Here is a 25,952-nt window from a genome sequence, read left to right as displayed (position 1 = left end):
TGTGAGGTATTCAGTATGAGGCCAGCCCGGGCACATGTGAGGTATTCAGTATGAGGGCAGCCCGGCACATGTGAGGTATTCAGTATGAGGGCAGCCCGGACACATGTGAGGTATTCAGTATGAGGGCAGCCCGGCACATGTGAGGTATATAGTATGAGGGCAGCCCGGCACATGTGAGGTATTCAGTATGAGGGCAGCCCGGCACATGTGAGGTATACAGTATGAGGGCAGCCCGGACACATGTGAGGTATTCAGTATGAGGGCAGCCCGGGCACATGTGAGGTATTCAGTATGAGGCCAGCCCGGGCACATGTGAGGTATTCAGTATGAGGGCAGCCCGGCACATGTGAGGTATTCAGTATGAGGGCAGCCCGGACACATGTGAGGTATTCAGTATGAGGGCAGCCCGGCACATGTGAGGTATATAGTATGAGGGCAGCCCGGCACATGTGAGGTATTCAGTATGAGGGCAGCCCGGCACATGTGAGGTATACAGTATGAGGGCAGCCCGGGCACATGTGAGGTATTCAGTATGAGGGCAGCCCGGGCACATGTGAGGTATACAGTATGAGGGCAGCCCGGGCACATGTGAGGTATATAGTATGAGGGCAGAACGGGCACATGTGAGGTATACAGTATGAGGGGAGCCCGGGCACACATGAGGTATACAGTATGAGGGCAGCCCGGGCACATGTGAGGTATACAGTATGAGGGCAGCCCGGGCACATGTGAGGTATTCAGTATGAGGGCAGCCCGGGCACATGTGAGGTATTCAGTATGAGGGCAGCCCGGGCACATGTGAGGTATACAGTATGAGGGCAGCCCGGGCACATGTGAGGTATTCAGTATGAGGGCAGCCCAGCACATGTGAGGTATACAGTATGAGGGCAGCCCGGGCACATGTGAGGTATACAGTATGAGGGCAGCCCGGGCACATGTGAGGTATACAGTATGAGGGCAGCCCGGCACATGTGAGGTATACAGTATGAGGGCAGCCCGGGCACGTGTGAGGTATACAGTATGAGGGCAGCCCGGCACATGTGAGGTATACAGTATGAGGGCAGCCCGGGCACATGTGAGGTATACAGTATGAGGGCAGCCCGGCACATGTGAGGTATACAGTATGAGGGCAGCCCGGGCACATGTGAGGTATACAGTATGAGGGCAGCCCGGGCACATGTGAGGTATACAGTATGACGGCAGCCCGGGCACATGTGAGGTATACAGTATGAGGGCAGCCGGGCACACATTAGGTATATACAGTATGACTGGTAGCTTGGGCACACATGAGGTATAAGGTATGATGAACAGCCCAGGCACACATGAGGTATATAGTATGACGGGCAGCCCGGCACATGTGAGGTATATAGTATGAGGCCAGCAGGGAACATGTGAGGTATACAATATGAGGGCAGCCCGGCACATGTGAGGTATTCAGTATGAGGCCAGCCCGGGCACATGTGAGGTATTCAGTATGAGGCCAGCCCGGGCACATGTGAGGTATTCAGTATGAGGGCAGCACGGGCACATGTGAGGTATTCAGTATGAGGGCAGCCCGGGCACATGTGAGGTATACAGTATGAGGGCAGCCCGGGCACATGTGAGGTATATAGTATGAGGGCAGCCCGGGCACATGTGAGGTATACAGTATGAGGGGAGCCCGGGCACACATGAGGTATACAGTATGAGGGCAGCCTGGGCACATGTGAGGTATACAGTATGAGGGCAGCCCGGGCACATGTGAGGTATTCAGTATGAGGGCAGCCCGGGCACATGTGAGGTATTCAGTATGAGGGCAGCCCGGGCACATGTGAGGTATTCAGTATGAGGGCAGCCCGGGCACATGTGAGGTATATAGTATGAGGCCAGCAGGGAACATGTGAGGTATACAATATGAGGGCAGCCCGGCACATGTGAGGTATTCAGTATGAGGCCAGCCCGGGCACATGTGAGGTATTCAGTATGAGGGCAGCCCGGCACATGTGAGGTATTCAGTATGAGGCCAGCCCGGGCACATGTGAGGTATTCAGTATGAGGCCAGCCCGGGCACATGTGAGGTATTCAGTATGAGGGCAGCCCGGGCACATGTGAGGTATTCAGTATGAGGGCAGCCCGGCACATGTGAGGTATTCAGTATGAGGGCAGCCCGGCACATGTGAGGTATTCAGTATGAGGGCAGCCCGGGCACATGTGAGGTATTCAGTATGAGGGCAGCCTGGGCACATGTGAGGTATTCAGTATGAGGGCAGCCCGGGCACATGTGAGGTATACAGTATGAGGGCAGCCCGGGCACATGTGAGGTATATAGTATGAGGGCAGCCCGGGCACATGTGAGGTATACAGTATGAGGGGAGCCCGGGCACACATGAGGTATACAGTATGAGGGCAGCCCGGGCACATGTGAGGTATACAGTATGAAGGCAGCCCGGGCACATGTGAGGTATTCAGTATGAGGGCAGCCCGGGCACATGTGAGGTATTCAGTATGAGGGCAGCCCGGGCACATGTGAGGTATACAGTATGACGGGCAGCCCGGGCCATGTGAGGTATTCAGTATGAGGCCAGCCCGGGCACATGTGAGGTATTCAGTATGAGGCCAGCCCGGGCACATGTGAGGTATTCAGTATGAGGGCAGCCCGGGCACATGTGAGGTATTCAGTATGAGGGCAGCCCGGCACATGTGAGGTATTCAGTATGAGGGCAGCCCGGCACATGTGAGGTATTCAGTATGAGGGCAGCCCGGGCACATGTGAGGTATTCAGTATGAGGGCAGCCTGGGCACATGTGAGGTATTCAGTATGAGGGCAGCCCGGGCACATGTGAGGTATACAGTATGAGGGCAGCCCGGGCACATGTGAGGTATATAGTATGAGGGCAGCCCGGGCACATGTGAGGTATACAGTATGAGGGGAGCCCGGGCACACATGAGGTATACAGTATGAGGGCAGCCCGGGCACATGTGAGGTATACAGTATGAAGGCAGCCCGGGCACATGTGAGGTATTCAGTATGAGGGCAGCCCGGGCACATGTGAGGTATTCAGTATGAGGGCAGCCCGGGCACATGTGAGGTATACAGTATGACGGGCAGCCCGGGCACATGTGAGGTATTCAGTATGAGGGCAGCCCGGGCACATGTGAGGTATATAGTATGAGGGCAGCCCGGGCACATGTGAGGTATTCAGTATGAGGGCAGCCCGGGCACATGTGAGGTATACAGTATGAGGCCAGCGGGGCACATGTGAGGTATACAGTATGACAGGCAGCCCGGGCACATGTGAGGTATTCAGTATGAGGGCAGCCCGGGCACATGTGAGGTATTCAGTATGAGGGCAGCCCGGGCACATGTGAGGTATACAGTATGACAGGCAGCCCGGGCACATGTGAGGTATTCAGTATGAGGGCAGCCCGGGCACATGTGAGGTATTCAGTATGAGGGCAGCCCGGGCACATGTGAGGTATTCAGTATGAGGGCAGCCCGGGCACATGTGAGGTATTCAGTATGAGGGCAGCCCGGGCACATGTGAGGTATTCAGTATGAGGGCAGCCCGGGCACATGTGAGGTATTCAGTATGAGGGCAGCCCGGGCACATGTGAGGTATACAGTATGACGGCAGCCCGGCACATGTGAGGTATACAGTATGAGGGCAGCACGGCACACATTAGGTATACAGTATGACGGCAGCCCGGGCACATGTGAGGTATACAGTATGAGGGCAGCCCGGCACATGTGAGGTATACAGTATGACGGCAGCCCGGCACATGTGAGGTATACAGTATGACGGCAGCCCGGCACATGTGAGGTATACAGTATGACGGCAGCCCGGGCACATGTGAGGTATACAGTATGACGGCAGCCCGGCACACATTAGGTATACAGTATGACGGCAGCCCAGCACATGTGAAGTATACAGTATGAGGGCAGCCCGGCACACATTAGGTATACAGTATGAGGCCAGCCCGGCACATGTGAGGTATACAGTATGACGGCAGCCCAGCACATGTGAGGTATTCAGTATGAGGCCAGCCCGGCACATGTGAGGTATACAGTATGACGGCAGCCCGGGCACATGTGAGGTATACAGTATGACGGCAGCCCGGCACATGTGAGGTATACAGTATGACGGCAGCCCGGCACATGTGAGGTATACAGTATGAGGGCAGCCCGGCACACATTAGGTATACAGTATGAGGGCAGCCCGCCACACATAAGGCCCGGCCGGACACCAGCGCTGCCCCGGAGGAGGCTGTGTGTGTGAGGTGTGTTCTCAGGAAGGGGAGGCGCGGAGTGCGGGAACAGGAAGAGGTGGCCGCTGGTCCGGATGAGCTGGGTGATGTGTGTGTGACCGGGCAGCCGCCACAGCCGGGACGTAGCGCGGACAGCTGCCATCAGCACACCCTCCTCGCACCGCGCACACCCGGGTGACAGGCGGACACTGGGCAGCTGCAGACTCCATGTAGCGGCGCGGCCTGGGGCACAAGATGGCGGGTGAGAGGCGCAGAGTGTCCTGTGCTGCACGGTGTGCACGGGTGCAGGGCAGGGGCTGGAGGGCACTGGCGGCTGCTGGGCGCTGCGTGTTGTGCCGGCCATGTCGCCGTGTAAACCATGGCTGCTTCCGGTGAGGAAGTTGTGATGGAGGTCTGTGGTCACTGGTCAGGGCTATGTCCTGGATAATGTCCGGCTCTGGGAGAGCTGGGTGATGCCAGTATGGTGCCCGCCTGTAGGCACAAAACTCCCAGCCCCATTAATGTGAAAGCTCTGGCAGTTTCTATTAGCAGAACTCACGCGGACAGCAGGGCACATGCCCCATGTTCAGTGGGTGATCAGAAGGCCATGTCCATATGTGCTGGTGGTCCCTGCCCCCCCCCCAGGTGTTGTTGCCCTAGTTGTCCGTCAGCCATGATGCCAGCGGTGCCCCTTGTGACCAGTACCAGCATATGGGGCCGGTCGCTTGGATTGGCACCGCAGCTCACTGGAGAACGACTAAACACCGTGGATCCCACAATTGCACAGGGATAACACTGATCACACTGGATCCGACTACATGCCCACCATCCTCAAGACAGACCCCGTCCTTGGGATCGCTGGGGATCCAAACATCAGTAAGGTGTCACTTGCCCTAAAGAGATGATAAAGGGGTATTCCCACAAATGAAATGTATCAACTATCTGTGGGACAGATGTGTGGGGCATCCAAGGAGGTCAAGAACGGGGTCTGTCTCCCGAGGATGGCGTGGGGTGCGCCTGTGGTTGTACCCCATGAGATCAGTTATCGCTGTCCTATGAAATGATGATATCTTTCCATTTTGGGAATACCGGTTTAGCACTTCTGATGCTTTCGGTAGTGTAGGCTGGTGCCCACAACTAAACTGGTGGAGCCCTGGCAGTCTGTGGGCTTTCTCATCTGCTTCACTAGGCGGCATGTTGTATGCTGCCATGGGATAGACCCCACATATGCGTAGACCCTCGCATGCACATCCAGGGTGAAGGCACAAATACCTGTTCTCACTCGTCACTCCGCACCAGTGAGGTTTAGGCTGCTTTCACACTACGTCTTTTTAACATGCGTCCTGAACGTTTTTTTTAACGCAGAAACGGATCCAGTGCAGATGCGTTTTCATTTCAATGCATTTGCAATGGACTCGCGTTCACCTGCGTTTGCGTGCGTTATAGTGAGGATCCAGCGACTTGCAGTTTTTTAACATCTTTCAAAAACGCTACTTGTAGCGTTTTTGAGCTGCGTCCAACTTCTGCAAATTGCTGGATCCTGACTAAACAGCACGCAAACGCATGTGAACGCTGGCGTGCTGATAGGCAGGATCCTGCTTGCTCTACTGAGCATGCCCAGAAACCAGTCTCGGGTGATCAGTCTCTCTCTCTCCTCCCTCTCTCCACCTCCCTCCCTCTCTCTCTGTCTCTCCCCCTCTCTCTCTGTCTCTCCCCCTCCCTCTCCTGTCTCTCTCTCCCACCTGAGAGCTGTGGACACTCGTAACCAAGGTAAATATCGGGTAACCACTTATCTTAGTTACCCGATGTTTACGTTGGTAACGTGTGCAGGGAGCCGGCTCCTAGCAGCTGCAGACGCTTGTAACCAAAGTAAATATCGGGTATCCAAGCAAGTATACCGGATGTTTACCTTGGTTACGAGCCTCGCAGCTGTCAGATGCCGGCTCCCATTCTGGCACGTTTAGTTCCCATCATTCCCGATCACATGACTCCAATGCCCGCCCCTAAACATCCAGTGACAGGATCCTGCAAAGTAACACATGCGTTTGCATGCATTTTTTGCTGTAAAAGCAGGATCCGCTTTTGCAGCAAAAAAACGTTCAGGACGCATGTTAAAAAGACGTAGTGTGAAAGCAGCCTTACTCATAAGTGATCCTGCACTCGTAGTGCTGTACGGGCACCGTCCCCGGTCTCTATCATCGTGTGTAATTGTACCTCTGTTTCTTGTAGATTTGTCGCTGCTGCAGGATGATGTTCAGGAAGAAATAGATGGATGTAAGTTTTTAATTTACTTGTATCGTTTACTTATCCGATGAGCTCTCCATATGAAATGCATCATACGGCTGATTATTCAGTGAGAAATGCCCTCTTATGTCATGGTCTCAAATACACAAGTGTATGACTAATCGCTAGCAATTAGCAGGAGGTGCAGACAATCTTTCTAACGTTCCTTCTGGTATCGTATGTTTAACACTGATCTGTTAGATTTCACGATACAGATTTAAATAGCTCTTGGTCCTGATGAGGCTGGTATACTTGAAGGGAACCGATCACGTGGGAAAATGCTATTAACCTGCAGATATGGGGTTAAGCTGCAGGTTAATAACATTCTAAACCTGACCAGCGCCAGCCAATTAAACCCAACTGCCAAGAGGAAAAGAACTTTAAAGGGAACCTGTCAGGTGCAATATGCAGCCAGAACCTCGAGCAGTTCTGGGTGCATATTGCTAATCCCTGCCTAAATGTCCCTGTATACACTAGCCTAGATAATGAGATCTTTAGAAAAAGTATTTCTAAAAGTCTTTTTTTATCTTATGCTAATTAGCACGGAGACTAGTCGCAAGGGCGTTATATCCCCCAACTAGTCAACTCTCTTAGCATGTTAGCACACCCACAGGGGTGTACTAACACGCTAGTCAATGCAGCGGTGACGCGCGTACCTGTGTTCACGCTTCTGAATGCCGGGCACTTCCAGTCATGCGCAGTAGACCTCTCTGAAGCCGGGACACGTACACCCTGCTTCATACTGCGCATCACCGGAAGTGCCCGGCATTCAGAAGCACGAACACAGGTACGCGTGTCACTGCTCGTGATGCTGAATTGAATAGCATGTTAGTACACCCCTGTGGGCGTGCTAACATGGTAAGAGGGCGGACTAGTATGAGTATGGGGATATAACACCCTTGCGACTAGTTTCTGCGCTCATTAGCATAAGATAGAAGATCTTTAGAAGTACTCCCTTTAATCCTCCCAGCAGTGTTCGGGTTTTAGTCATGGGGGTGGCGCTTTGTATATGGAGACCAGTGGCAGTAACCATGCCCCCACACTGACTGACATAATGCTTAGTGGCTGTCAGTCACTGCAGGGGGTGACTGCAGCCACCACTTTCCATACATAGAGTGGGGACTGAACCTGGTCCGCATCCATGACTGAAACCGGAACGTTGCCTAGAGGATTAAAGAGGTTGTCCCATACTTTTATATTGATTGCCTATCTTTAGGATAGGTTATCAATGTCAGATCGGCTGGGGTCCAACACCCCGCACCTCCGCCAATCAGCTGTTCTTGGAACTGACAGCAGCAGGAAGCTGGAAATGCTCAGTTGCACTGCTGCTTTGTCTTCTGATGGTGGCCGCAGCCGGGTACGGCACATCTGCCTCCTATTCAGATCAGTCAAGGTTCAGAATGCTATTAAACTGCAGATAAACCCCATGTAGGTAATAGCATTTTTCCATGTAACAGGTACCCTTGAAAACAAATATCCTTGTAAGAATAGTTGTACAATCTTGATAATAAATGAGTGTTTTGTGTGTAAAGCGTGATTGAGTTTAAAGGAAACTTGTCATGTAAAAAAAAAAATATATATATGCTACAAATCTGAATATATGGGGTTAATCTGAATGTTATTAGTTTTCTGAAGCCGTGCTAATGCCATACAGAGCCTGGCCATAGAGGCGCGGCCGGAGAAGTTGGTTGGTCACTATACAGTGAGTGGCAACTGTAACTATGCACAGACACTGACTGACAGCCGGCTCAACACTGATGCAATACAGAACTGGCTGTCAGTCAATGCCAGGTTTTAAAACTTCCACTCACTGAACACTGAGCAGTGACTGAAACTGCTCCTGCCACACCTCGGCTGCCAGGAGGTGTAAAGTTTTTCCTCCAAGTAGCCGATTTTTCAGTGCAGGGGCCGGGCAGTTTTAGGACGGTATTAACCTGCAGATTACCTCTTATATGCAGGCTAATAGCATTTTTTTACATGACAGGTTCCCTTAAATTATCAATGTACTTTGAATAAAATGTGCATAAATGAAAAGTTTTTAACTGAATGTAAGTATTCTGCTTAATACAAGATGAAGTGAGTGATGAGGTTACATGCTTTCTATAGCGCGAGATACAGAGAGGTTTGGTCCATAAGAAACTAGCGCTACGAACATGGCACCACCTGATTAATGAAAGTATCACTCTGCTCTCACCACTTCTCTACAGGCTCTGATACACTGGTAGTGCTCTGCTTGCCAATCCCTGGAGAGGGTGAATGAGAATCCAAACGAAAAAAAGATCAGTGGCCCTCATCCATGGTACAAATCTTCTTTATTATTCCAAATTCATAAAACAGTCGTGGAGCAGACGTGAGGGAAAGGGGTGAGAGGGTGCAGACAGTAGAACCGAGCTGGGCGACGGCCGTTTCGCACCAGTCAGCTCTTCTATGGATCCACCCTACTGTAACCACGTTTCCCGCCAATTGGCATGAAATGGCCATCGTTCAGCTCCGTGCTTTTATGCGCCCTCTTACTCCTTTCCCTCACGGCTGCTCCGTGACTGCTATTTTATGACTTTGGAATACTAGAGAAGAAGAATTGTGCCATGGATGAGTTCCGATGATCGGTTTTCATTTGTACACTTTAAAGGGGCTGCTGCTTCTATTTATAGGGAATGTGTTAGTAGGAAGTAAAAGGAGACAGATATTTCTGGTTGACCGCACTGCTGCTGGAAAAGTAGTTGTTCCACACTGTGGTAGTATTTGATAGTAGCTTTATTATGCAACTCATGTTGGTACCGAACGTTTTTTTTTGTTTTTTTTTTAAATAAAAAAACAAACAAACAACAAAACACTACATACAGGTATATAGTTTATTTTTTTGAAAAAGCTGTTGGTAGGAACTTGAAACGCATAATAAACCTACTGATAAATACTACCACAGCATGGCACAAACACTTTTCCACCAGCAACACGGTCAGCCAGAAAAAGTCCATCTCCTTTTACAGTCCTATATATTTGCAGATGAAGATTTCCTTCTATCCGCGGGTGTGACTGCAGCAGCTGTATTCTGTATGGGCATAGCTGATGCATGCTGCCCAATTTTTCTGGAATCGATGCCTAGCAGATTATATGGTGTCAACTGAAAGGGAACCGATCAGGTGGTTTATGCTGGCCAAGGGACGGGCAGCACCAGTCGCAGCTTGGCTGCACAATTGCAGTCACGTATCTTATTCTCTGAAATGCTCTGATGTTCCAGAGAAGATATGCTTTGAAGATCTGGCAACGGTCCATAGTTGGAGATTAGAGTAATCCAGCTCTGCCACATGATCAGTTCTTACTAGTGGTGCTTCTAGAGGTGATTGACAGGTCTCTCAGTATGTACACACAAGAGGACACGTCAATCACTTCTAGTAGCATAGGAAAGAACTGACCGGGAGTGGATCAGGAGTAATCTGGTCTCTAGCTACGGAACTGGGATCTTCAAGGTATATATTCTCTGAAATATCAGAGTGTTTCAGAGAATAATATACCTGTCACTAATCATGCAGTCAGCCTGCGATTCATGCCACCCACAGTTTGTGAACTGACAGGTTTCCTTTAACAGATGCATTATAGGCTTTTCCATCGCTTTTCCTGAATAATCTGTTACCCTGATGACTTTGTAGTTCAACCTGCAGATTGCCATTGTTAGGCATTTGTCACCCATAGGCTATTATGGCATCTGTTTAGCAAGTACATTATCAAAAGCTATTTAAAAGTGATGGATTGGACCTTGAATTTCAATAAGTCGGATCTTTCTGTTCCCCATTTTTTGTCGGGGAGGAGTTGAATAGAAATGCCCGAACCCAAACTTTCATACCGAACACAGACTTAAGAAATAAAATCCGAATTCGGATGCTTTACATATGCAAGCCACTCTAGCGAGCATCGCTGTGCTCGGGTGCGCTCGGTTCTCGACCTAGTACGAGCTGCTTGCAGTGTTTCACTGGCTCGCGCTGAGGGTACTGTTGGGCATGAAAAACCCCTCTTTCCCCGGAAGTGCTCTTTTTATGGCTGCCCGTATGTGGGCAGAGGCCCAAACTGCCCAATCAGTGGCTTCCAATGAGGTTCAAGTCAAGTTTGGGTCCAGAACAAAACTTTTATCTAAAGTCCGGCTGAACCCACTAAACTTGGATGGGTCTGCTTATCTCTAGTTGTAAGGCCCTCTTTATATATAGAATGTGTATGAAGCAAAATGTTGGCACCTTTGGTCAACTTCTATCTAATGTGTATGGGGATCTTAACGTGTACATTTACTGCACTTTGCAGGATAAACCTTATAAAATGTAAAACGTTATCAGGCCCTAACTGCTGACACATTCCAGTTTTTGCATTCGCTTGTGGATTGAAAAGTACATGATGTTCTAATTTGCCTTAACTGTTTGCAGTGCTTAGCAAATGTACATTTGTGGCTCTTGAATTATTTAACAATTTGGCCTTTGTCCAATTGTCATTTTGAAAAAAAAAAGTCTTTGCTTTTAGTTCCATACACCTCAACAAAAGTAAAGTAAAACTAAAGCCATCAAACATTAACCATTTAACGGGAGCCTCCTCCATAAAACCGCTATTGGCCACACACTGAGCACTCTGTGATCGCTTCCTGAACCTTAACTGATGAGCAGCTCTGCACTGTGCACATATTGCGTGTGTGTGCAGCGCAGGTTGTCAATCAATGTGCTGTCGAGTGATAGTTTCTCACTCCCTTATGATAATGAACGGGGGCTAAGTGCATCACCCAGGTGACTGGAAGCGAGCAGCTGCAGAAAGAATAAAACTTCACTTTCTCCCTGTCTGCTTCAGTAAGGCAGCCTGCCATGATTTAGCCACTATTTATACGCCTTAGACAAACATCGATGTCTGTTTCATTGAGGCCAACACAATATTCAGGGTAGCAAAGGAACCGGCATGTCTAATTTTTAAACGGACACCAGTAGCATTCGGTCAACCAAGCACTCCTGTGCATGGGCTCCTGCAGACGACTGTTTGTTTTTTGTTTTGCTGTTTTTTTTTCTACATGTGAGAAAATCTGATCCATCATGCTTCTCAGAGTGTGATCCGATTCTCTCGGTTGTAAAGATGGAGAAATATATAATTTTTTATCTTCTCCATGCTGTCAGTTTTTCAAATCTGAACATTCAAGTGCAGTTTGATTTATGGAGGCAACACAGGCAAGTACCAATGCTGAGCCAGCAGTCAGTCAGTCCTGGGGGTGTAGTTACAGCATGGAGAGCAGCGACTGAAGCTACTCTGGCACCGCCTCTATGACTGAAAGCCTGAGGCTGTCATAGTTCCATCAGGGCTCTCAGTGCGGCCGCCGGGCAGATTCATATCGCTATTAACCTGGAGTTTAACTGTAATTTATCTGCAGGTTAAGTGTTTTTGTTTTTTTGGGGGGGGGGGGGGGTTACCTGAGATGTTCCCTTTAATAACTACCATAGATGTCAATTTATTAACACATTTTGAGCACGATCAAAGAAATATTACTATGCAGGGTTCTTAAAAAAAAAAATAAATAAATAAATAATATAAAAAAATGTATTACCCATGACGTTAGATTATTAGTTAGTTATTAGTTATGTAATTTATTAGCTGACCAATCTCTTGATGTGCTTGAATTTAGCTTCTTTGGATGCATCATGATCAAACTAATATGTACGTTTACATTAGTCCAAATCAATAGTCCTGCCCAAACATTGATGCTGTAAGTGAAAAAATGAAAAGATGCTGTGCGTTCATTCTTTTTTCCTCCCCTTTAACTTTATTTTTCCATCAACATATTTGTAGGAGAGCTTTGTTTGGGAGACAAGTTGTAGTTTTCAATTATACAATTCACTCTATCATATACTGCACTGAAAAACAGAGGGGGGGACTCAAGTTGGATGTAATGATTTTGGCGGTTTTTGTTTTTTTCTGGGGGGATGTGATGCATCAGGTCAGGACAAATAAAAAATTTATATGTTGTGCGTGGGTGTGTATTAGTACTACTACTAATATTACGTGTGTGTAGATAAATAGATGGATAGATAATCGAGCGAGAGAAACACTGTGTAATATCTGTGGTGACCACAAGAGTGTGTGTGTGTGTGTGTGTGTGTGTGTGTGTATTTTAAAGGGAACCTGTCATCAGGAATTTGGCTTTCAACCTAAACGTTTCCCCCTCTGCAGCTCGTGGGCTGCATTCTAGGAAGGTTTTTGTACTTTTTGTGCCCCCTTTTTAAACCAAAATAAACACTTTATAAACTTGTACCTTTCTGTTTGAAAATCTTGTTAATTTTCCATGGGGGCGGGCCGTGTGGCGTCCGTTGCTGTAGCTTACGCCGTCCCCCATGCTCCAAATCATGCCTCATAACGCCGCCCACTGCGCCGAGGTCCCGTGCACGCCGGGACACCTGGTGACGTGGTCGCAGGCACGAGAGTATGGGCGGCGCTGTGATTGCATCGCAAGTGCGCGCCCATACTCTCGTGTGCGCGCTCTCCCCTCTGTACGTCGCTCAGATCCTCTGCTTCTTCTGTGCTCCGCTCCTCCCATCTATTTCCTGCTGCAGGGTACGATGGGAAGGAGGTGACGTCGGGCCGGCGCAGAACGCTGGAGGCAGTGGGGGAGAGCGCGCACACGAGAGTATGGGCGCGCACTTGCGATGCAATCACAGCGCCGCCCATACTCTCGTGCCTGCGACCACGTCACTAGGTGTCCCGGCGTGCACGGGACCTCGGCGCAGTGGGCGGCGTTATGAGTGATGATTTGGAGCATGGGGGACGGCGTAAGCTACAGCAACGGACGCCACACGGCCCGCCCCCATGGAAAATTAACAAGATTTTCAAACAGAAAGGTACAAGTTTATAAAGTGTTTATTTTGGTTTAAAAAGGGGCACAAAAAGTACAAAAACCTTCCTAGAATGCAGCCCACGAGCTGCAGAGGGGGAAACGTTTAGGTTGAAAGCCAAATTCCTGATGACAGGTTCCCTTTAATAGTAGTGAAAAGAATTCAGAACTTTTTACAAAATTCTGATCGTTGATGGGACTGTATGAAGGATTATATTCATATTTTTATGTGCGGGAAGCTGGCAACTTTGACGTTTTTTAGAATGTGACTTTTTATTGCTTTTTTTTTTTTTTTTTATGCTTTTAACAGCCGGAAAAATGGCATTGCTGTCATTACGTTTTCTTTTTATGGGTTATTTACTTTTTGATTGTCATCTCACAATTTTTACAAGAAAGGGGGCAATTCAATATATTGTATGTGTGTGTATATGTTTGTGTGTGTGTATATATGTGTATGTATGTGTATATATAATATATATATTACAATACGGCGCAAAAGATTGGACACACCTTCTCATTCAAAGAGTTTTCTTTTATTTTCATGACTCTGAAAATTGTAGATTCACATTGGAGGCATCAAAACTAAGAATTAACACATGTGGAATGAAATTCTTAAGAAAAAAGGGTGCAGCAACTGAAAATATGTCTTATATTCTAGGTTCTTCAAAGTAGCCACCTTTTGCTTTGATTACTGCTTTGCACACTCTTGGCATTCTGTTGATGAGCTTCAAGAGGTAGTCACTGGAAATGGTCTTCCAACAGTCTTGAAGGAGTTCCCAGAGATGCTTAGCACTTGTTGGCCCTTTTGCCTTCACTCTGCGGTCCAGCTCACCCCCAAAACCATCTCGATTGGGTTTAGGTCTGGTGACTTTGGAGGCCAGGTCATCTGGCGTAGCACCCCATCACTCTCCTTCTTAGTCAAATAGCTCTTACACAGCCTGGAGGTGTGTTTGGGGTCATTGTCCTGTTGAAAAATAAATGATGGTACAACTAAACACAAACCAGATGGAATAGCACGTCGCTGCAAGATGCTGTAGTAGCCATGCTGGTTCAGTATGCCTTCAATTTTGAATAAATCCCTAACAGTGTCACCAGCAAAGCACCCCCACACCATCACACCTCCTCCTCCATGCTTCACGATGGGAACCAGGCATGTAGAGTCCATCCGTTCACCTTTTCTGTGTTGCACAGAGACGGTGGTTGGATTCAAAGATCTCAAATTTGGACTCATCAGAACAAAGCACAGATTTCCACTTGTCTAATGTCCATTCCTTGTGTTCTTTAGCCCAAACAAGTTTCTTATGCTTGTCTGTCCTTAGCAGTGGTTTCCTTGCAGCTATTTTACCGTGAAGGCCTGCTGCACAAAGTCTCCTCTTTAATAGTTGTTCTAGAGGTGTGTTTGCTGCTAGAACTCTGTGTGGCATTGACCTGGTCTCTAATCGGAGCTGCTGTTAACCTGCGATTTTTGAGGCTGGTGACTCTGATAAACTTATCCTCCGCAGCAGAGGTGACTCTTGGTCTTCCTTTCCTGGGGCGGTCCTCATGTGAGTCAGTTTTTTTGTAGCGTTTGAAAGTGTTCCCAAGTGCATTGTCAAAAACCATCAAAGTTTTCACAATTTTTCGGACTGACTGACCTTCATTTCTTAAAGTAATGATGGCCACTCGTTTTTCTTTACTTAGCTGCTTTTTTTCTTGCCATAATACAAATTCTAACAGTCTATTCAGTAGGACTATCAGCTTTGTATCCACCAGACTTCTACACAACACAACTGATGGTCCCAACCCCATTTATAAGGCAAGAAATCCCACGTATTAACCCTAACAGGGCACACCTGTGAAGTGAAAACCATTTCCGGTGACTACCTCTTGAAACTCATCAAGAGAATGCCAAGAGTGTGCAAAGCAGTAATCAAAGCAAAAGAAGGCTACTTTGAAGAACCTAGACTATAAGACATATTTTCAGTTGTTTCACACTTTTTGTTAAGTATTTAATTTCACATGTGTTAATTCATAGTTTCGATGCCATAAATGGGAATCTACAAAGTCATGAAAATAAAGAAAACTCTCTGAATGAGGTGTGTCCAAACTTTTGGTCTGTACTGTGTGTGTGGATATGTGTATGTATATATGTGTGTGTATGTATATGTATATATAATTCCAGGCGCACACTGTAAAAAAACAAAATAAATTCTACCTTATAACATAAATGGAGGTATTTCCAATATTATAATGGCCATTGCAATACCAGCCCAGCGCCCCTTCACACCATCCAGATACGCACCTGTTCACATTTTATATATATTATTATATTATATTATATTACTGTGAGAGATATATCCAGCTAGATCAAATATGTGGATGAAGGACCACCACATCAAAATCTTGTCATGGCCAGCCCAATCTCCAGACCTGAACCCCATTGAAAACCTCTGGAATGTAATCAAGAGGAGATGGATAGTCACAAGCCATTAAACAAAGAACTGCTTAAATGTTTTGCACCAGGGGTGGCATAAGGTCACCCAAAAGCAGTGTGAAAGACTGGTGGAAAGCATGCCAAAACACATGAAAGCTGTGATTAAAAATCATGGTTATTCCACAAAATATTGATTTCTGAACTCTTCCAGAGTTAAAACATTAGTACTGTTGTTTCTAAATGATTATGAACTTGTTTTCTTTGCAGTATTTGAGGTATAAAACCAATACATTTGTTTGTTATTTTGACCATTTCTCATTTTCAGAAAATAGAAAATTTATTGCTTGGAAATTCGGAGATATATTGTCAGTAGTTTATAGAATAAAAGAACAATTTACATTTTACTCAAACATAGCTATAAAGAGAGAAACTGTCAATTTTGCAGCCTTTTAATTTTTGTGTATTTGTATATACAGTACATACATTATGTGTCTACGAAATGTATTGTGTATATAGTACAATATACAGTAATATATAGTACAAATGATGGTCTCCTATGATGCTCATATGTTATGCATTAGAGTTGGTGAACATCGATTTGCAGGACCTGGTTCATCCACCACAATGGTTATCAATGGCCTTTGGACAGGAGCCCTGAGAGTCAGATACCATCAGGCAGGAGACGATTCTCAGTGTACTCGCTTGGTCGATAGACTGGATCGTTCGAATTGACCTGAACCCACTCTAATCCATACCCCTGTGTGAGCTTCTGTGCTCTCCTCTTCCTCCCTTCATGCTCAGACAGCGAGAGGGTGTGTAAATGGTGTCTGAGCAAGGCAAAGGGGGGCAGAGAAGCTCACACAGGAGTAGAGATATATGCTAGCCTGTCATGGACAAGTCATTTGAAGAAAAGGAAGCTAGATGAGGTAATGGAGTATACTATAAAGATTCATAACTTTGCAAAGACTGATTAAAGGGAACCTGTCGTGCAAAAACTGCTATTTAACTTTACCATATAAAGTGTTAATATGCATATAAATGCTGTTAAAATACTGCCTGGCCACCTTAATGAAATAATGGCTACCAAGAGGAAATGAACTCTGACTTTCTCCCTGGAGCCGCCTGTTTTCAGTCCTGGGGGCGTGCACAGCGGTGATATGTTTTTGTCATTTGTCCTGAGGCATCCTAATAGAGGTCATGGAGTTGTGTTGCTTTTCAGGTCATGGTGGCAGAGATGGTCTTGATCTTTATGGAGAACAGACCACCACACTTATATCACCAGCATTTGGTAGTTTAATGTATCTTGATTTTTCAAGCCATGTTTCTGATGTTTCTGCTAGTTGGTGTGGATGACTACAGCTCAGAGTCTGATGTGATTATTATACCTTCAGCCTTGGACTTCGTCTCACAAGATGAAATGTTGACACCTCTTGGAAGATTGGACAAGTACGCTGCAAGTGAAAACATATTTAACAGGTCTGTATGTACCTGCAGCTTTCATCCTCATTCACTAAACTGTGTTCAAATGTACATTGGGGGGAGATCTTGTTGTAATGGAAGCCACAATAATCACCATTGACATGGACATACCCCGTTAGCACACATCATGGAGGGTGCACGCAGACTTGCCATAGGTAGAATTACGGGTGCATTTAGTCACTTCTTACTACTCTTGTTCTGTATTGACCTTTACACCGTGAGTGAAGCATTCACTATATTTATGCTGTGCCCACCTTTTTGATAGTAGTAAAGCTGCATGCAGTGCATGAATATTTGACACGGATTGTCATGTGGGGTTTCAGGCTGGATTTCCGGCATTTTATGCCTTGTCTGAATGCAGCCTCATAAAGGCTGTAATTTTAGTACCAGCAAGGAAATGCAATATACTGTATTTATTTTCATGTCATTATTTTTATGTCATTATTTTTAACAAAGTGCTTGAGGGTGTTCTCAAAAATAAAACTCACACACTGATCCCCCTACCCAGGTATCCAGTCAGTGGGCGCAGCAATGACATGTTTGTGTCACCACAGTGAACACTGAATGGTTTGAGTGATCATGGGGCAAGAACACTGTAAGAAATGGGATCGACCACTGACCCAGGCAGATGATCAGTAGAGTGGCATCCGCATATTTTTTTTTTTTTTTTTTTTTTTTTACATCTGCGCATGCACCCTTGCTGCTCATATTCTTCACATTGTCCTCAATAAAATAGTGTGATAGACTGCAGTACGCACATGCGCGGCCTCTGGCGCCATTTTAATGAATACCTCATTAATGTGGCAATGCGCACGCGCTGCCAACAGCAACAATTGCGATGTGGTACGATATTTAAAGGGGTTGTCCACTACGTTTACAGTGATGGCCTTTCCTTAGGATAGAAAATCAGAGTCTGATTGGCCGGAGTCCGACACTCCGCACACCCGCTGATCAGCTGTTCTGTCGCGTCTGTGGCAGTAAACAGCCGACAGCTAGAAATGCTCAGTTTTGGAGTGGCTCCATGTTTTGATAATGGCCACTGCCAGGTACTGGACATCTGCCTCCCATTGTATTAAATAGGAGGAGGCTGTGCGGTACCCTTTCTCAGCCGCTATCAGAAGACTGACCAGCTCTGGAACTGAGCATTTCTGTCTGTCTGCTGCTGCCGCTTGGACCGAGAACAGCTGATTTGCGGGGGGGTGTAGTGTCGGACACCGTGCTGATCAGACATTGATAACCTGTCCTAAGGATAGACCATCAATATAAAAGTAGTGGATAACCTCTTTAAATAAAGAAAAGAGGAATGACCTAGAGGATGCAGGACGCGGAATATACACTGAGGACCTGACCCACAAAGGCCCGACACACACATCAATCAAAGGTGATGGGATTTTCTGGAACTTTGATTACAGATATTACAGCAATCAAGGATCTGATCTTCCAACAAAAGTATGCTTGGATACGGCATCCTAGTGCCAGTATAGCACTGCCTTTACTTCATATAGTGAACTCTTGGTGGTTGGTTCCCTTTATGACCATTTGACCCTTACTAACAAAAGCATGGCAGTTTCTGTTAAATATGCACATATATGTAAGGCTTTCCTAAATTACTGTTTTACATAGAGGACATTGAATTGATTTCTTCCACATTAGGAAGCTTGTTAGTCTCTCTTATTGGCCAAAGAACACATGGAGATGTTAGAATTTGAAGCAGCTTATATCATTGCAATGTCCTCCTCAAACCAGCTGATTTCTCTTGTGGCAAGACACGGGCATCCTATTCCATGTCTTAGATCTTCATTGCAGATGTTCACTGAATCCTAATGCAAAGCTATGAGCCTGTTGGTGGAGCGTGGAAGCAGAACAATGTCCATTCTGTTCCTAATGTATCTGCAGATTCCCTAGTTAGTTTTTTTATATGTATAGATGTCCATCTCTAATTTTCCCTCTTTGCGTTGCAGACAAATGGTTGCACGAAGTTTACTGGACACCTTAAAAGAAGTCAGTGACGATGAGAAGGATTGTATCGCTGTGCTAGAAAGGGTTACAAAACTCTCAGAAGATTCCGGTATGTGCTCATTTATGACACCGAACCTGTCCAAGCTGTCCTGCAATGTGTGTGTGTCGCTTGAACTGTGCTAGTCACTTCCTATTACTGACCACTTATGTGACACAATCTGCTCTATGTAATACTGAACACTCTTATTCCTGTGCAGAGCCCACAGTACGTGCTGAACTCATGGAACAAGTGCCTCACCTTGCAATGTTCTGCCAAGAAAACAGGCCATCAATTCCCCATGCTTTCTCCAAATATCTTTTACCCATTGTAGTGCGGTATCTCGCTGACCAGAATAACCAGGTTTGACTTTTTTTTTTTTTTTTTTTTATACAAAAATCTGAAATGTTTAGGGTTCAAAATGTACTTACAATCGTCCCAATCTGCTCTGCCAGCCAAGTTTTTTTTCCCCTCTACATTAAGTGACCATTTCTTATACATGTAGCAGGAGTCTAGGGACGGTTGGCTTGCTGTGATTAATTTGGTGGCCATAGCACACCTTTGCAGGTACATTTGTGGTTTTTACATTACAGGTGTTCTCAACCAGATTTTTTTTTTTTGCATTCACTGTGCCCCGCAGGCCTTTTATGCCTCTTGTCACCGTGTAGACCACACTGTACTACATGTGGATACGGTGTCCATTTTTTTTTCAGCTGGCTTCTAGACTTGGCTACAATTTTCTTGGCCCAAATGAAGGGGCTTTAATGATATAGTGTGTCATTTAAATGTTTCAGGTTAGAAAGACGAGTCAGGCAGCTTTGCTGGTGTTACTTGAACAGGAACTGATTGAACGGTCCGATGTGGAGAGTAAAGTGTGTCCAGTGCTCATCGATCTCACTGCCCCAGACAGCAATGACGATGTCAAGACGGAAGCTGTAGCGGTGAGTTTAAGATTTGCGGGGGGTTTTTTTGTTTTGTGTGTCTAGTACTGTTAAATTGACATTGTCCAATGCAATTTCTGCTACATGTATTTCACAGTCTGGATTCTGGGTAACCTCAACAGAAATGTGGTTTGGGTTTTTTTTGTTTTGTGTTTTTTTGTTTTTTCATGTATTTGTTCATCATTATCCATACATAAGTATACATATTGGATTGAACTATTCATTTAATCCATTAAATGCCTGTGACATACAAGATCAGGAGCTGAGCCTGCTTCATACAAGGCAGATGCCGGCTGTTATATAGTCGGCATCTGCCTGTAACTGCACTGACAGGAGCTTGGTCTGATTTTTTTATTATTTTTTTTTTTGCAGTTTATCCACTGAAATGCTGATGTCCAGTAACAGCAGCATTTAAATAATGCCGCAGTAACCCTCCTGAAACATCATTGCAGGGAACCGATTGATGACTATGGCAGCCAGGGGACCTGTTGAAGGCCCCCTTAACTGCTTTCTTGATGGTTCTATGAAGTTCAGACAGTGACTGGGCTTCATCGAACTGTCGTGTGCACAATATGTAGTATAAGCGATAGCAGGCTCTGATTCCCTAAGAGGACTAAAAATTAAAGCAGTCCTGGGGAAAAAATATTTATTTTGGTCCTCACTGAAAAAAAAAAACTAAACTTTTATGCACTTCAAAAATGGTAATACAAAGGTAACCTCCAGGATGCACAAAAACAAGCCCTCTTAGGCCCGTTTCACACTCCAGTACAGTGTAATACTGTACAATGGCGCCGGCAAGCTCCGGTCACATGACAGTCTTGATGCCATTGTACTGTATTACACTGTACTGGAGTGTGCCGGATCCGGCAATCCGGCGAAAGGCCAGATGTGTGAAACGAGCTTTATGGATCAATCAATGGAAAAATTTAAAAAAAGAAGTTACAAGGCTCAAAAAGTGGCGACCTAAACAAAATTTGTTTAAAAAATTCAGAATTTTTTTTTCTCCACTAAGTAACTGGATTAGTTTGGTATCACTATAATCATTTAATCATTCTGACCTGAAGAATCATGTTGCCCCATCATTTTTACCACACTATGAATGGCTTAAAAACAAAGGTGGAAAAACAATCGTGCAATTTGAAATTTGACCTTGCGTGGATTTTTTTCCTATTATATTGTATGTTAAAGTAATTTGAAACTACAACTTGTTCTGCAAAAAATAACACCACCCATACCCCCCAACCCCTCCGAAAAAAATAAATAAAAGGGTCCTAAGGAGTACAGTTCCTTAAGGGATTAGATCATGGTGCAGCTCTCTGCCACCCAGCATTGCTACATGTGAATCTAGTGTTCGATATTTAAATGGAACCTGTCCCCTCCAAAAAATTGCTACTAAGGGCACAAACACATCAGCGGTGTTCTGCCGCACTGCCGGATCCGGCATAAGGGCAATATAGTACAATACAGTTCACAGATAGTGCGGCAAGCCCCGGTCACATGCTGTCACATGCTCTGGTCACATGACCGCATGTACCCGGAGCTTGCCAGCGAACTTGAATGTACTGTACTGTCCTTGTGCCGGATCTAAGAGTGCAGCAGGAAAACGCTGATGTGAAACCAGCGTTACTCCGATAGATTGTTAATATGTAGGTATATAGCATTTAAATCCTGCTTGCTTGTTTTACTGGAGCAGCAGCTTCAGGGAGAAAATGAAGTTTTATTCTTCCTGCAGCCACTCTTCCAGTCATTGTGGTGGTGCAGGGAGCAGTTAGTCACCGCTCACTACACATGAGCACAGCTGTAATCGCTCCCTGGCACTTGAGTGACAGCTGGCTCTGCACACACATTTGTAAGCATGTTCAGTTTTTGAAGAATTGTACTTATTGAGTCAGGTGAATAGTCTGATTAACAAATAAAAATGGCACTGTAAGGCTATGTTCACACTAGAAAAATGATTTTTCTTAAGAAATTTCTTAAGAGTGAAGGATTAGTGCACCTGCGTTAAAAAAACGCACCAAAAACGCACCTGTGTTTTTGCCGCGTTTTCGGTGCGTTTTTGGTGCGTTTTTACCGCTGGTTGCTCCCTGCGTTATTGTGCCAATTATCTATGGTAACTAACGCAGTTAGCTGCAGAAAAGAAGTGACATGCTCATTCTTTTTCTTAAGAAATTCTACTGAAAGAATTTTCTTAAGAAAAAAACGCAGTGTGCGCACAGCTAATTTTTTTTTGCCATAGGTTTTGCAGGGGAATGTCTGCAGAAAGATTACAAGAATTTCTCAAGAAATTTCTGCAGCAAAAACGGACCAAAAACGCAGGTAAAAAACGCAGTGTGTGAACATAGCCTAATACCATCTAACTCTAATGGAAGGAGAAACTTGTTAAAAAATCAAGACAAATTGATGCTGCTTTGATGGTGGAAACAGAAACATAAAAAAACGCAAAGAAAAGTTTCTCAAACAAATCTACAGGTTAACAAATCCATTTTTTTTTTATTGAATTGGGCTAGTTTTGATCCACAAGTTGGATCAAAGAGAAGTCTCAATTTTTGTTTGTTTTTATCTCTATTTTTGTGCACACTCTCTTTCCCAGAAAAAATAAAACTGACATGTAAACTATAACATAGACTATAATGCGGGCATGAAAAACTGATGCCCAAGTGATGATCACAAAGAAATTGAGCGAAAACTTGCTTGATTTTATAATCCATTTATAATCAAATTTTTTTTCTTTGTCGCTCCATTGGGAGACCCAGACAATTGGGTGTATAGCTTCTGCCTCCGGAGGCCACACAAAGTATTACACTTAAAAGTGTAAAGCCCCTCCCCTTCTGCCTATACACCCCCCGTGCATCACGGGCTCCTCAGTTTTTATGCTTTGTGCGAAGGAGGCACACATGCACGCATAGCTCCACAATTTAGTCAGCAGCAGCTGCTGACTATATCGGATGGAAGAAAAGAGTGCCCATAACAGGGCCCCCAGCATGCTCCCTTCTCACCCCACTCTGGTCGGCGGTGCTGTTAAGGTTGAGGTACCCATTGCGGGTACATAGGCAGGAGCCACATGCTGTTTTCCTTCCCCATCCCTTAAGGGCTCTGGGTGAAGTGGGATCCTAATCGGTCTCCAGGCACTGGGACCGTGCTCCCTCCGCAGCCCCTGGGGAATCTGCTGGACAGGAGCCGGGTATCGTCATGGACAAGGCCCTGCTACTGTGAGGTACTCTGTGTCCCCTTGGGGACGGCGCATGGAACGCTTGTGTTATACACGCTGCAGCACTGCTGGGTGTGTTAGTGCGCCGGGACTACCGCGCTGACCGCGCTTGTTTGCCGGCCGCGCTTATAACTTTAGTCCCCGGCTTCTGCGGCCTAGTACCGCATACTCCCGCCCCCGGGCCTGCCAGTCAGGGGAAGGGCGGGACGCTGCACTGGACGTCAGCGCTGAGGGCTGGAGCATACTTTGTATCCTCCTCCCCCCTCACTGAGCACCGTGGGGCACCAGATTCCCGCACTTTCTAGGGCACGCCCACGGCCCCCTCCTCCTCACAGAACGCCGGCAGCCATTCCTGTCAGCACTTCTGAAGCTGGAGAGGAGAGACAACACGGCTCTGGGAGGCCCATGCAGGGAATCTGGTGGTCACACAACCGCTTTGGGCGGTCGGTAAGCCGCACCTGTTACTAGGTGCTGGCCCCCCTGGGTGCCGAAGTGTATATATATATATATATGCTTATATGCTATACATTTACTCTGTACGGTCGCACTGTTGGTTTTTGGCTATATACCCTCCCGGATTGTACTCAGAGGGGACAACAGCATGTCGTCCGCAAAAAGCAAGGGTGCCAAAGCACAGGCTTACTTTGCAACCTGTACCTCATGTGCGGCTATGCTACCGGCAGGTTCCACCTACCCTCATTGTGTGCAATGCTCGGCCCCTGTGGCACTTACTCAGCCGGAGCCTCTGCCACTGGTGGCCCAGGTGGAACCACCTGCTACCACTGTCCAGGTGACAGGGACGGAGTTTGCAGTATTCGCTGACAAACTTTCTGAGTCTATGGATAAATGGTCTGCTAAGATACTAGAAGCCTTGCAGTCCAGACCGGTAACACAGGCCCCGGGTACTGTTGAATCATTGACCCCAGGCCCCCCTCGGTTGGAGCAGCAAAGTGCTCCTGGGGTGACTCATAGGTCCCAAGGTGAGGTCTCCGACACGGACCGCAGTCCCAGACCGCCTAAGCGGGCTCGCTGGGAGCTTCCCTCGACTTCATCACACTGCTCAGGGTCTCAGCAGGAGGACTCTCTAGAGGATGAAGCGGAGGTGGCAGATCAGGATTCTGATCCTGAGGCCGCTCTCAACCTAGATACACCGGAAGGAGACGCCATAGTGAATGACCTTATAGCGTCCATCAATCAGGTGTTGGATCTTTCTCCCCCAGCTCCTCCAATTGAGGAGTCAGCTTCTCAGCAGGAGAAATTCCGTTTTAGGTTTCCCAAGCGTACAATGAGTACGTTTCTGGATCACTCCGACTTCAGAGAGGCAGTCCAGAAACACCGAGCTTGTCCAGATAAGCGCTTTTCTAAGCGCCTTAAGGACACACGTTATCCCTTCCCCCCTGACGTTGTCAAGGGTTGGGCTCAGTGTCCCAAGGTGGATCCTCCAGTCTCCAGACTGGCGGCTAGATCCATAGTTGCAGTGGAAGATGGGGCTTCACTCAAAGATGCCACTGACAGACAGATGGAGCTCTGGTTGAAATCCATCTATGAAGCTATTGGCGCGTCCTTTGCTCCGGCATTCGCAGCCGTATGGGCACTCCAAGCTATCTCAGCTTGTCACTCGCAGATTAATGCAGTCACACGTGCCTCTGCTCCGCAGGTGGTGTCCTTAACCTCTCAGGCGTCGGCGTTTGCGTCCTACGCCATTAATGCTGTCCTGGACTCTGCGAGCCGTACGGCGGTAGCATCCGCCAATTCGGTGGCAGTCCGCAGGGCCATGTGGCTACGTGAATGGAAGGCAGACTCTGCTTCCAAAAAGTTCTTAACCGGTTTGCCATTTTCTGGCGACCGCCTGTTTGGTGAGCAATTGGATGAAATCATTAAACAATCCAAGGGAAAGGACTCATCCTTACCCCAGTCCAAACCAAACAGACCTCAACAACGGAAGGTACAATCGAGGTTTCGGTCCTTTCGGCCCGCGGGCAGGTCTCAATTCTCCTCGTCCAACAGGCCACAGAAGGGTCAGAGGAACTCCGATTCATGGCGGTCTAAGTCACGTCCTAAAAAGACCGCCGGAGGAACCGCTCCCAAAGTGGCCTCCTCATGACTTTCGGCCTCTTCAAACCGCATCCTCGGTCGGTGGCAGGCTCTCCCGCTTTTGCGACGCCTGGCTGCCACAGGTACAAGACCGTTGGGTGAGAGACATTCTGTCTCACGGTTACAGGATAGAGTTCAGCTCTCGTCCTCTGACTCGATTCTTCAGAACATCTCCGCCCCCCGAGCGAGCCGATGCTCTTCTTCAGGCGGTGAGCACTCTGAAGGCAGAAGGAGTGGTGATCCCTGTTCCGCTTCAGCAACAGGGTCACGGTTTTTACTCCAACTTGTTTGTGGTGCCAAAAAAGGACGGATCTTTCCGTCCTGTTCTGGACCTAAAACTGCTCAACAAACACGTAAAAACCAGGCGGTTCCGGATGGAATCGCTCCGCTCCGTCATCGCCTCAATGTCCCAAGGAGATTTCCTAGCATCAATCGACATCAAAGATGCTTATCTCCACGTACCGATTGCA

At 46.9% G+C, this 25,952-nt stretch overlaps 1 protein-coding gene across 2 annotated transcripts in view; it reads left to right on the top strand.

Moving 5' to 3' along the window:
• Positions 1 to 4,294: 4,294 nt before the first annotated feature.
• The window catches only part of PPP4R1 (protein phosphatase 4 regulatory subunit 1), a 114,414-nt gene continuing 92,756 nt past the window's right edge, over positions 4,295 to 25,952 (top strand). Inside the window, exons 1-6 of one of the 2 annotated variants that reach the window (XM_075314542.1) lie at positions 4,295 to 4,486; positions 6,454 to 6,498; positions 17,156 to 17,240; positions 19,205 to 19,311; positions 19,460 to 19,602; positions 20,034 to 20,180. In XM_075314542.1, the coding sequence (XP_075170657.1) occupies positions 4,480 to 4,486; positions 6,454 to 6,498; positions 17,156 to 17,240; positions 19,205 to 19,311; positions 19,460 to 19,602; positions 20,034 to 20,180 (534 nt within the window). In that variant the 5' untranslated portion in view covers positions 4,295 to 4,479. Of the gene's footprint in view, positions 4,487 to 6,453; positions 6,499 to 17,104; positions 17,241 to 19,204; positions 19,312 to 19,459; positions 19,603 to 20,033; positions 20,181 to 25,952 lie in introns of both variants that reach the window. The other variant, XM_075314541.1, reaches the window with a different exon arrangement.

Source organism: Anomaloglossus baeobatrachus, chromosome 6 (assembly GCF_048569485.1).
Source record: "Anomaloglossus baeobatrachus isolate aAnoBae1 chromosome 6, aAnoBae1.hap1, whole genome shotgun sequence".
NCBI lineage: Eukaryota > Metazoa > Chordata > Amphibia > Anura > Aromobatidae > Anomaloglossus > Anomaloglossus baeobatrachus.
Note: the sequence above shows the minus strand (reverse complement) of the source record. Positions and strands in the feature narration are given on the sequence as shown.